Consider the following 12,432-nt stretch of genomic DNA (forward strand, 5'->3'; position numbering starts at 1 on the left):
TGCAAAAGGGCTTTGTGATAGATCCAAAATTGAAACCCGATAAGGGGTTTAAAACTCTCAGTGGGACTTATGCCTGCATAACACACATGGGGTTAGGTTTAACATTTTGGAGCTTGACTGTGACTAAGCCTCTTTCTTCCTTTATACCCTATCATGCTATCCTCCTCTCCAAAGCAATGTCACTCTTTTATTCCCTTTACCATTCCTTCTTTGAAGAGAACATTTAACTTCTCCATTCATTTCAGTGCTAATAAGAACAAAGTAGCTTCTAGATTCTTCATGAGTCTAGTCCTGCTTCTCTTAGTATAGAATATTCCTTTTCTGCTAATGATTTTTGCATATCTTTTGTGGAGTTACACATTTTAGTGCATTCTATATCTTACATAATGTTTAAGTAATTACTTTGTAAATGTCTGCATATTCTTTTCTCCATTCCAGACTGATTCATGGAGGGCAGCTGTTAAATGGATTGGCAGGTCCAACTGTAATGAATGCTGCTCCATTTCTCTCCACAACCTGGTTTTCTCCCGATGAACGTGCCACTGCAACGGCTATTGCATCATTGCTCAATTATCTTGGTGCAGCATGTGCATTTTTAGTAGGACCTCTGGTGGTTCCATCTCCGAATGGAACATCCCATCTTCCACTTGCATCAGAAAGTAACTCTGAGCATATCAAGGACCGCATTGAGGCTGTGTTGTATGCAGGTATTTTAAAACTAATTTACTTTTATTGTGTCTAAAGTGTGAACTACTACCCTCTACTGGCTGGCCTGCAGACAAAATTGCTGATGGCTTAAAGAGTAGTTGTTCTATATCTCAAGTGGTAGAAGAATCCTGTGTTCTAGGGGGAGCTAAATTCTGTTCCCTTTGCCACATGTGTGGGGTAACCAATTAGGCTGTGTCTCTGAATGCAGACACAGATTCATTCCAAATGCTGTATCTGGTCTAGTTTTTCATATTTTCTGATTTCCCAGGACAATTATCTTACACTAGGGTTTTGTGTTTTAATGCAGAACTTCAAAATTATGCTTGTTTTGTTGAACTTTTTAACAGTAAACCTCTCACTACCAGTTCATGTTTCTCTTTATCATTAACAGTGATAGTTTAAATCTAACGATCTCTCAGCATTTCATGCATAACTTCTGTGTTAAATCAGTCCTCATTTAGGGCTTAAATGTGTGAGAGTTAGGGCTGTCAATTAATCACAGTTAACTCAAGCGATTAACTCAAAAAAATTAATCACGATTAAAAAAAATTAATTGCTATTAATCGCAGTTTTCATCGCACTGTTAAGCAATAGAATTCAATCGAAATTTATTAAATATTTTTGGATGTTTTTCTACGTTTTCAAATATATTGATTTCAATTACAATACAGAATACAAAGTGTACAGTGCTTACTTTATATTATTATTTTATTACAAATATTTGCATTGTAAAATGAGAAACAAAAGAAATAGTATTTTTCAATTCACCACATACAAGTACGGTAATGCAATCTCTTTATGGTGAAAGTTGAACTTACAAATGTAGATTTTGTTGTTGTTACATAACTGCACTCAAAAACAAAACAATTTAACGCTTTAGAGCCTACAAGTCCACTCAGTCCTACTTCTTGTTCAGCCAATCACTAAGACAAACAAGTTTGTTTACATTTACAGGAGGTAATGCTGCCTGCTTCTTATTTATAATGTCACCTGAATGTGAGAACAGGTGTTTGCATGGCACTTTTGTAGCCTGCATGGCAAAGTATTTAAATGCCAGATATGCTAAACATTCGTATGGCCCTTCATGCTTTGGCCACCGTTCCAGAGGACATGCTTCCATGCTGATGACACTCATTTAAAAAAATATGCGTTAATTAAATTTTGTAACTGAACTCCTTGGGGGAGAATAGTATGTCTCCTGCTCTGTTTTACCTGCATTTTGCCATATATTTCATGTTATAGCAGTCTCAGATGATGACCCAGCACATGTTGTTCATTTTAAGAACACTTTCACTGCAGATTTGACAAAATGCAAAGAAGGTACCAATGTGAGATTTCTAAAGATAGCTACAGCACTTGACCCAAGGTTTAAGAATCTGAAGTGCCTTCCAAAATCTGAGAGGGACGAGGTGTGGAGCATGCTTTCAGAAGTCTTAAAAGAGCAACACTCCGATGTGGAAACTGCAGAACCTGAACCTCCAAAAAAGAAAATCAACCTTCTGCTGGTGACATCTGACTCAGATGATGAAAGTGAACATGCGTCAGTCTGCACTGTTTTGGATCGTTATTGAGCAGAACTCCTCATTAGGATGGACTCATGTCCTCTGGAATAGTGGTTGAAGCATGAAGGGACATATGAATTTTTAGTGTACCTGGCGACCGCAGCTACAACAGTGCCATGTGAACACTTGTTCTCACTTTTGGGTGATATTGTTAACGAAGTGGGAAGCATTATTTCCTGCAAATGTACACAAACTTGTTTGTCTGAGTGACTGGCTGAATAAGAAGTAGGACTGAGAGGACTTATAGGTTCTAAAGTTTTACATTGTTTTATTTTTGAATGTAGTTATTTTTCATTTATAATTCTACATTTGTAAATTCAACTTTCATGATAAAGATTGCATTACAGTACTTGTATGAGGTGAATTGAAGAATACTATTTCTTTTGTTTTTTACAGCACAAATATTTGTAATAAAAATAGAATCATAGAATATCAGGGTTGGAAGGGACCTCAGGAGGTCATCTAGTCCAACCCCCTGCTCAAAGCAGGACCAATCCCCAACTAAATCATCCCAGCCAGGGCTTTGTCAAGCCTGACCTTAAAAACTTCTAAGGAAGGAGATTCCACCACCTCCCTAGGTAATGCATTCCAGTGTTTCACCACCCTCCTAGTGAAAAAGTTTTTCCTAATATCCAACCTAAACCTCCCCAAATAAATGTAAAGTGAGCACTGTACACTTTGTGGTCTGTGTTGTAATTGAAATCAATATATTTGAAAATGTAGAAAACATCCAAAAATATTTAAATAAATGGTATTCTATTATTGTTTAACAGTGTGATTAATTGCACGACTAATTTTTTTAATTGCTTGGCAGCCCTTGTACGAGTCTTTCAAAAGTGATTTGTTAAATAATTATTTGAGAATATAATTGTGGAATAAAACCCACTAGATTTTGATTTTTTTAACCAAAAAGTATTTAATGCTGTTCTTTAGATTTATTCAGAAGCAACAATTTACTGAATAGTAGTAATGTATGAAAATGAACACTGTACAATACTTGATTTATTTATCCAAACTATTCCTTGTGATGGTTTCTTCAGGACAGCAGGATAATTTCTTAGGTGTTTTAAGAAACTTATTCTAGTCATGTTCAGTGGCAAATTGTTTTCTTTAAAGATGCGGCTGAACTCCGTTTTAAGAATCTAGGGCTTGATTCTCTTCTAATGTAAATTGCTATAGCTGACCATTTCATGTCAGTTAAGAATTTGGCCCAGTTTTCTCTCTAGAGTTCATAGAATCATAGATTTTAAGGTCAGAAGGGACCATTATGATGATCTGGTCTGACCTCCTGCACAACACAGGCCACAGAATCTCACCCACCAAGTCCTGTAACAAACCCCTAACTTATGTCTGAGCTCCTGAAGTCCTCAAATTGTGGTTTAAAGACTTCAAGGTGCAGAGAATCCTCCAGCAAGTGACCCATGCCCCACGCTGCAGAGGAAAAACCCCCGTGGCCTCTGCCAATCTACTCTAGAGGAAAATTCCTTCCCAACCCCAAATATAGTGATAACCCTGAGCATGTGGGCAAGACTCACCAGCCAGACACCCAGGAAAGAATTCTCTGTAGTAACTTAGATCCCACCCCATCTAACATTTCATCACAGGCCATTGGGCATATCTACCGCTAATAGTCTAAGATCAATTAATTGCCAAAATTAGGCTATCCCATCATATCATATCAGTTCAGTCAAGAGATATTGCTAGGCTCATTTTTTTCTCTTTAAAATGTTTTTGAAAAGGCATCTTAGTGGTTAAAAGTGTATATACTATAGTGTATATAGAAGTATATTGGACTCTCCTGGCTATTTGCAGTGCTTTGTGCCTGTCCATTCTTCATGAGGTGAGTTTTCTTATAGGTTAATAATGGCAGGGTATCGGGCACTTTCCTTTCTTTACTTTAATAACAAGCAGTTGAAGTTGGATCATCGTGTAAGTGGGTACGACATAGCCCCTGCTTCTTTGAGTGCTTGCTCATATCCATTCCATGTTAGGTGTGCGTGCGCTGTGTGCACAGTTGCCAGAGAATTTTCCTTCAGTGGTATCTGTCAGGCTGCCCATAGCGCCCTCTGGTGCTGTGTGCTCATGCACTGGTATAAGGGGCCCAGCTGGCCCCACACCCTCTCAGTTCCTTCTTACTGCCCATGACGGTCGCTGGAATAGGTCCTCTTGCTTTGGCAAGGCATTCATTCAGTGATTTTTCTTGTTATTCTCTAGTTTAGTTTTATTTTAATCTTAATTTCTAGTTTAGTGTAGATAGTGTATATATTTAGAACCCCTCTCTTAGCTTAGAGGGGCTTCTTTCACCCCTGGGGCTAGGCATTCCCCGGTCTCCGAGCTGCAAACCCTGCACCTCCTATGGCAAGCCTATGCCAGTGAGTGACCCACAATCCAGTTGTCTGAAGTGTCTAGGAAAGGCTCATGTATAGAAGCGTTGTCAAATCTGCCAGGACTTCAAGCCTCAAACGAAGAAGGCTAGAGAGGCTAGACTAATGGAAGCCGTGTTTAGACTGGCGTCGGAGCCAAGTTGGTCAGACTTGGTGCTGATCGCTGTGATTTTGGTGTGAAGCACCCTTCTGGCAATTCCCGTTTCTCAGCACCGTTCTCCATCTCTGGTACCGAGACAAAAGCATAAGAAGTAGCAATCCAAGAGGGGACGCGCCTTCGTACTGAGGGCAGCAGAGTGTGATCTGCATTGGGCAACTCCTCTATCCTTGTTCTGCTAGTGGCACGGTCAACTCTGCCCTGCTCACAGGTGCCATTGAGTCCAGTGTGGGAACATCCACCAATGCCAGTGAGTCACTGTGGCACCATTGGGATTGCGGTGCCTTCCACCCGAGAGCCTTTTCAGCAGCCAGGGACTTCATAACACTTCTGGAACTGCCAACCTTAGTGGGGCAACCACCAGCTCCGACGAGTGCATTGAGCAGAAGGGATCATGGGGCCCCCGAGCTCATACCCGGCACTGGTGACTGCAGTACTGACAAGAGGCAGACCGGCTCTCCTGTCGTTGGTGAGGGCTTCCCTGATCTGGCACTGATCCCCAGACCCTCGGGACTGACTGACGGAAGCAAAGGGTACCCATTTCTCCCTGGTATCCCCAAGAGGACTCTTCCTTGGAGTGAGAGCCACCACTACCCATCCTACATCCCACTGGATCTCGGTGTGGGTCCCCCCGCTGGTACCTGGCCTGGAGGACAGTGGCCAGTGAAGGTCCAGTGGCTGTACTGGAATCTGTGGGGCTTTCCCCCCAGTACCAGGTCCTTGGTCCAGCTGTTCCTACTCGGACTTAGTCCTGGGAGGTGTAATTGTGGCTGAAGAAGAAGAGGAAGGCCCCTTCCTCCTCCCCTCCCCCCCGTGCAGGCCTCTTCCTCCTCCACCTCAGATGAAGCTGGCGCAGGACTAAGCAGCTCGGTGCCATGGGACAATTTTAGAGCTCATCAGGAGCTTCTAAAAAGTGTGGCTGCCAAGCTGGGGCTAGAGGTGGAGCTTCTTAAAGAGTCCTTAGATTGCCTCATTGACATTTGGGCCATGGCTGTCCCATCAAAGGTGGCCCTACCCCTCAATGAGACTGTTATGGGTCTGGTCTGAGCACTGTGGCAGAGCCCAGCCTCCCCCACCCACATCAAAGAGGGCAGAGTAAAAATATTATGTAGTGGCCAAGGGGTACTAATACCTGTACTCCCACCCTCCTCCCTGGTCCCTGGTGATCACAGCGGCAAATGAGAGGGACAGACAAGGGTAGTTAGGCATGACTCCCAAGCAGAAGGACTTGAAGAAGCTAGACGAGTGGGTTACAGCTTTGCATTTCCAACCAACAAGCCTTGCTGGGGAGGTACAATTACAACTTTTGGGACTCTATGGCAAAGTTTAAACACTTGCTGCTTCAGGATTCTAAGCAAGAGTTTTCCGCCCTCATGGAGGAAAGGAAGACCATACCCAGAGCCTCCCTCCAGGTGGCCCTAGACACAACTGATGCTGCGGCCAGAACAATAGCTTTGGCTGTTGTCATAAGAAGTTGCTTCTAGCTCCAATCATCAGGGTTACCACTGGAAGTCCAGCAGTCAATCCAGGATCTTCCCTTGAAGTGTATGTTCCTATTTTCAGAACAGACAAACTCAAAGCTCCACTGTCTGAAAAACTCCAGGGCTACGCTCAGATCCCTGGGCCTTCAAGGAAGCACTTCAGGCCTCAGTGGCCAGCCCACTTCTCGGCCCTACTGCCTTGGCAGGACTTGTTCAAGAAAAGGAGCAGGGGTTCAAGTGAAGGAGCCGCTTCCCCTCTACCTTATCCTCACTACCGGGGTTACACAGACATGCAGGAGGCCCCAAACAGAACTTCTGAAGGTGTGCTTGAGGGCACGAAACCTGTTCCTGCTTCGCATCCTGCCCCCCTTTTGTTTTCGGACCATCTCTCCTACTTCAGTCCGGCGTGGTTCTTCATCACTTCAGACTGTTGGGTACTGAGTATGGTGGAGGGAAGGTACACCCTTCAGTTTTCTTCCACCCCTCCTTACCACCCCCCATCCCTCTTTAGGGACCCTTCTCATGAGAAACTTCTAGCCCAAGAGGTGCAAGCCCTCCTGCAGTTGGGGGCTGTGGAAGAGGTACCTCAGGATTTGAGAGGAAAAGGGTTTTACTTCCGATATTTCCTACTCCCAAAAGCCAAAGGGGGTCTTTGACGCATGGTGGACCTCTTGTCGTCTCAACAATTATCTCAAGAAACTGAGGTGCCACATGGTCTCCCTGACCTCCTGTCAAGGTTCCTCCCCCACTCTGAACTCTAGGGTACAGATGTGGGGACCTGCATGAAAACCTCCTAAGCTTACTTTTACCGGCTTAGGTTAAAACCTCCCCAAGGTACAAATTAATTTTATCCTTTGTCCTTGGAATATCCACTGCCACCACCAAACTCTAACTGGATTTACTGGGAAGTGTAGTTTGGACACGTCTTTCCCCCCAAAATCCTCCCAACCCTTGCACCCCACTTCCTGGGAAAGGTTTGGTAAAAATCCTCACCAATTTGCATAGGTGACCACAGATCCAAACCCTTGGATCTGAGAAGAATGAAAAAGCATTCAGTTTTCTTACAAGAAGACTTTTAATAGAAATAGAAGTAAAGGAATTACCTCTGTAAAATCAGGATGGTAGATACCTTACAGGGTAATTAGATTCAAAACATAGAGAATCCCTCTAGGCAAAACCTTAAGTTACAAAAAAAGACACACAGACAGAAATAGTCATTCTATTCAGCACAATTCTTTTCTCAGCCATTTAAAGAAATCATAATCTAACACATACCTAGCTAGATTACTTACTAAAAGTTCTAAGACTCCATTCCTGGTCTATCCCCGGCAAAAGCAGCATACCGACAGACACAGACCCTTTGTTTCTCTCCCTCCTCCCAGCTTTTGAAAGTATCTTGTCTCCTCATTGGTCATTTTGGTCAGGTGCCAGCGAGGTTACCTTTAGCTTCTTAACCCTTTACAGATGAGAGGATTTTTCCTCTGGCCAGGAGGGATTTTAAAGGGGTTTACCCTTCCCTTTATATTTATGACACCTCCATCATCCCATCCCTGGATCCAGGTGACTGGTATGCCGCCGTCGACTTAAAAGACGCCTATTTCCACATTTCCACCTTCCAAGGCCACAGAGGGTTCCTCGGGTTTATTGTAAACCAGACCCATTACCAGTTTACCCTTCTTCCATTTGGTTTGTCAGCAGCCCCTCAGGTTTTCACAAAATGCATGGCAGTGGTAGCAGCCTTACTCAGGCAGTGAGGCATTCAAGTCTACCCATACCTCAACTATTGGCTGATCAATGGCCACTCAAAGGCTCAAGTGAAAAACAACATCAACCTCGTTCAAGCCACCTTCCATGCTGGATCTGTTGATAAACAAGCGAAAAATGACTCTCGTTTCTATTCAGAGAATAGAGTTTATCGGGGCAGCGCTAGACTTGACCTAGGCCAGAGCCTTCCTATCAGAGGCTTGATTCCAGACAACGTTCGCTTTGATATCCAACATCAAGGCGCACTCCATCATGACAGTCTCATTTTACTTCAAACTTTTGGACCACATGGCAGCATGCACTTCCATGGTGCAGCATGCAAGACTGCGACTTAGACCACTGCAAACTTGTTTGGCCTCCATGTATGCACTAAATCAATACCACTTGAACAGGGTGCTTATGATTCCTGCCCCAGTCCTTGCCTCCTTCAACTGGTGGAAAGATCCCCGATCAGTGGCAGTGGGCATTCTCTTTGTCACCTCCCAGCCTTCAGCATTCTTAATTTCGATTGCATCCAACCTAGGTTGGGGGAAGGAGGGCTCATCTTGAGCACCTCAGGACTCAGGGCCTATGATCCCAGGAAGAGCTCTCCCTACACATAAACATCAAAGAGCTCAGAATGGTCCACCTAGCATGCCAAGTGTTCCTACCCAGATCATGGGCTAAGTTGTGTGAGTGCTCATGAACAACGTGGCAGCCATGTTTTACATCAGCAGATGGGGAGGAGGGCAATCCTCTACCCTGTGCCAGGAGGCCATTCTCCTGTGAGACTTCTGTATGAAATGCTCCATCCACCTCGAAGCTTCCCATCTTCTGGGAGCCTGGAACACTCTGGCAGATCACCTCAGCAGGTCTTTCTTTTCTCACCACAAGTGGTACCTTCACCCAGAGGTGACCAGATCCATCTTCCAGAGGTGGGGGTCTCCCCAGGTAGACTGGTTCACAACGAGACAGAACAGGAAATGTCCGCAGTTTTGCTCACTGCGCAGTCACAGCCCAGGCTCCCTCTCAGATGCTTTCCTGCTTCCATGAACAGACCCCTCCTGTTCTATGTGTTTTCCCCCAGTTCTTCTGGAGCACAAGATCCTTCTGAAAGTCAAGTAAGACAAGGCACAGGTTATTTGTGTAGCCTCTGCATGGCCACAACAGCACTGGTTTGGTATGTTTCTGGACCCCTGCCCTGGACCTGATCTTGCAAAACCACAGCCATTTACTCCACCTGAACCTTGGGTCCCTCCACGTGACTGCGTGGAAGTTTCATGGTTGAACCTGGAGGGACACGCCTGCTCAGAGCAAGTCCACCTGGTCTTGTTAGGTAGTAGAAAATCGTTTACTAGAGCAACCTACCTAGCCAAGTGGAAGCTCTTCTCCGTGTGGTCGTCCCAACAAGGACTCTCACCGACCCAGTCATCCCTCCGGTCTGTGCTGGAATACCTGCTCCATCTGAAACAAAACGGTCTGGCCTTTTCATCAGTCAAAGTACATCTAGCGGCAATCTCAGCCTTCCATTCTCCAGTAAATAGTAAGTCTGTGTTCTCTCATGAAGTGTCCATCCGCTTTCTCAAAGAGATAGAGACTTGACGCTCAAATTTGTGAATTGATTCCACTGTGGGACCTAAATCTGGTTCTGTCAAGACTCTCATAGGCCCTTCCTTTGAGCTGCTGGCATTGTGCCGTTTGTCAGATCTCTCCTGGAAGATAGCCTTCCTGGTGGCAATTACCTAAGCCAGGAGAGCCTCAGAAATTAGGTCCCTTATGTCAGAACCCCTGTATATGGTGTTCATTAAGGACAAGGTTCAACTGCACCCCCTCCTGGTATTTCTCCCAAAGGTGGTCTTGCAGTTTCATAGTAACCAGTATATTTTCCTGCCAGTTTTCTTCCCAAAACCGCACAGGAATTCAGAGGAGTGGTATCTCCACTCACTGGACGTTAGGTGCGCCCTGGCCTTCTATGTTGATAGGACCAAGCTGTTCTGTAAATCCATGCAGCTCTTCATGGCAGTAGCAGACAGGATGAAAGGCCTACTGGTCTCAGCCCAGAGAATCTCATCCTGAATCACCTCCTGTATTCGTATGTGCTATCTTGACCACTCATTTGACAAGAGCTCAAGCAAAGTGGCGTTTCTGGCCCAGATCCTGATCCAGGACATTTGCAGAGCTGCGACCTGGTCATCAGTACATACCTTCTCCTCCCACTACTACGCCATCACCCAGCAGTCCAGAGATAATGCCAAGTTTGGAAGAGCAGTGTTGCAATATGCATGTCCATAACCCATGAACTCCGAGCACTCGAAGAAGAAAAAATGGCTACTAACCTTTCCTTAACTTATTCTTTGAGATGTGTTATTCATGTCCATTCCGTGACCTACCCTCCTGCCTCTCTGTCAGAGTTGCGGGCAGGAGGGAACTGAAAGGGTGTGGGACCCTCCAGGCCCCTCATACTGGTGCATGAGTACATGGCACCAGAGGGTGTTTAGAGACAGCCTGACGGATACCACTAAGGGAAAATCTCTGGCGACGGTGCACATGGCGCACACACATCCAACACGGAATGGACATGAGCAACACATCTCGAAGAACAGAAGTTACGGAAAGGTTAGTAACTGTTTTTTTTCCTATTGAGTGACTCACTTTTTTCTGGAGCCAGATGTCTTGAAACTGCAGGGAAGTACAATTTTGGGCTACAATTTTAAGAGGCAGATAAGATGTCGCACCCGAAAGGTTCCATGGCGGATCAAAGTAATGGTTCACAAGAAAGGAGTGCAAGGGAAAATTGATGTCCCTTTTGTTGGCCCCATGGCTCAGTGGAGCTCTATAGTAGTAATGTTGATGAAGAACTTAATGGTAGGTAGCACAGATTTTCTGCGTTCCTGAAATGGAAATGTTTTTTAGGAGAATCCCTCCTTCAGACTTGTGGGTAGTATTGTCATGGGTGCAGAAACATTGTGTTGCATCCTTTAAATTTCCTGGGGAGCAACATTTAATAAGGCTGCTGTAAGCTTTTTACTTTATTCAGCAGACTTTTAAACACACAACTGGATTTTTCTGTCTGACTTCACCTGCTGTGTTAGTGATGTGTCATTGCACCACTCACATAGTGAATGGAAGCTGGATCCTGGATATAATTGCCCAGTAGAGAATTCTGCTGGTTGTGGGGAAACTGTCAGCTAGTTAAAAGGTGGCAGAGCTGGCTCAAGACACAATCACCCTGGACAACATAGGAAAGAGACTGGGGTGAGACAGTATAGCCCACAGAATTCGAGAGCTGTAACTTGCTCCCTCATGGCCGCATCCTCACTCCCCTGCAACCCATGGAGCTCAGATATAGGAGAGAATCTGCCCCATACTGTGTAACAATAATACTTATCAATTATATAGCTCTATTTACCTGCAGACCTGAAAGCACTTCACAAAGGTGATAGATATCATTCTTCCCATTTAACAGATGGGGAAATGGAGAGATTAAGGGACTTGCTTAAAGTCACATAGGAAGCTAGTGGGGCACCTAAGAATGGAACTCGCATCTCTTAACACCCATTCCTTTGGCATAGCCATTGGGCCATGGTGCAGCTCTCACTTTGAGATTTTGGATATACTACAAGAGTTGTTAACCTTGGATTGGTGGCATGGCAAAAGCATATTATTTTTCTAAAGCATATTTTGTGTAATGATGGATGAGGCTGTAAGTAGACATAGATCTGCTTTACAATCTTTCTCTGAACCATTCCCTTCCCTATCTCTGTTTAAGGAGTGGTGTTTCTTGCACTAAGAGCTCAGCTGAATTATCATGGCGTCCTATTGTCATATTTGCGTACCATATTCTGAACCCCATGACTGAAATAGTAGGGATGTTCAGATCAAAATCAAGTTGCATTACACGAACTGCATGGGGAAGTTTGCCTTGCTGTTGGCTCTAACCAGAGCTATTAGCCATTCATTTTCCTGAGCATGAAATTAAACCCATCACATTTATTATTACAGCGTTGTAGATTCTTTCCTTATTACATTGCAATTCAGTACAGGATTAGGGCTTTTTAAGTCTGGATATACCTTTTCAAAAGGATAAATACCTTTCACCAAAGATACTTGTACCTCTGAATATAAAACTTTCCCTTTCCCATTTAGAGCCTACTCAACTAGCCAGGTGCCCATTTCTCAGGCTGAGTGGGGGCCATCTCTTCACTTTGACATACAGGGGGTTTCCAGTATACATCTTCCCCCTTATCCATTGTTTCGGATATCCGTCACTCATCAATAGGGGAACCCGTGTTCCAATTTACATTGGTCCTGATCTGCATATCCGTCATGAATTGGAACACCTTCCCCTATTAGAATCATAGAATCATAGAATATCAGGGTTGGAAGGGACCCCAGAA

General features: G+C 44.4%; 1 protein-coding gene across 3 annotated transcripts in view; it reads left to right on the forward strand.

Annotated features, from left to right (window-relative positions):
• SLC49A4 (solute carrier family 49 member 4) overlaps positions 1 to 12,432 on the forward strand; it is a 188,019-nt gene that overhangs the window by 101,321 nt on the left and 74,266 nt on the right. For all 3 annotated transcript variants that reach the window (XM_073305107.2, XM_073305106.2, XM_073305105.2), the window contains exon 3: positions 439 to 707. In XM_073305107.2, coding sequence (XP_073161208.1) covers positions 439 to 707 — 269 coding nt within the window. The remainder of the gene's footprint in view (positions 1 to 438; positions 708 to 12,432) is intronic.

The sequence above is a fragment of the Lepidochelys kempii genome, chromosome 11, assembly GCF_965140285.1.
Source record: "Lepidochelys kempii isolate rLepKem1 chromosome 11, rLepKem1.hap1, whole genome shotgun sequence".
In the NCBI taxonomy this organism is placed as follows: domain Eukaryota; kingdom Metazoa; phylum Chordata; order Testudines; family Cheloniidae; genus Lepidochelys; species Lepidochelys kempii.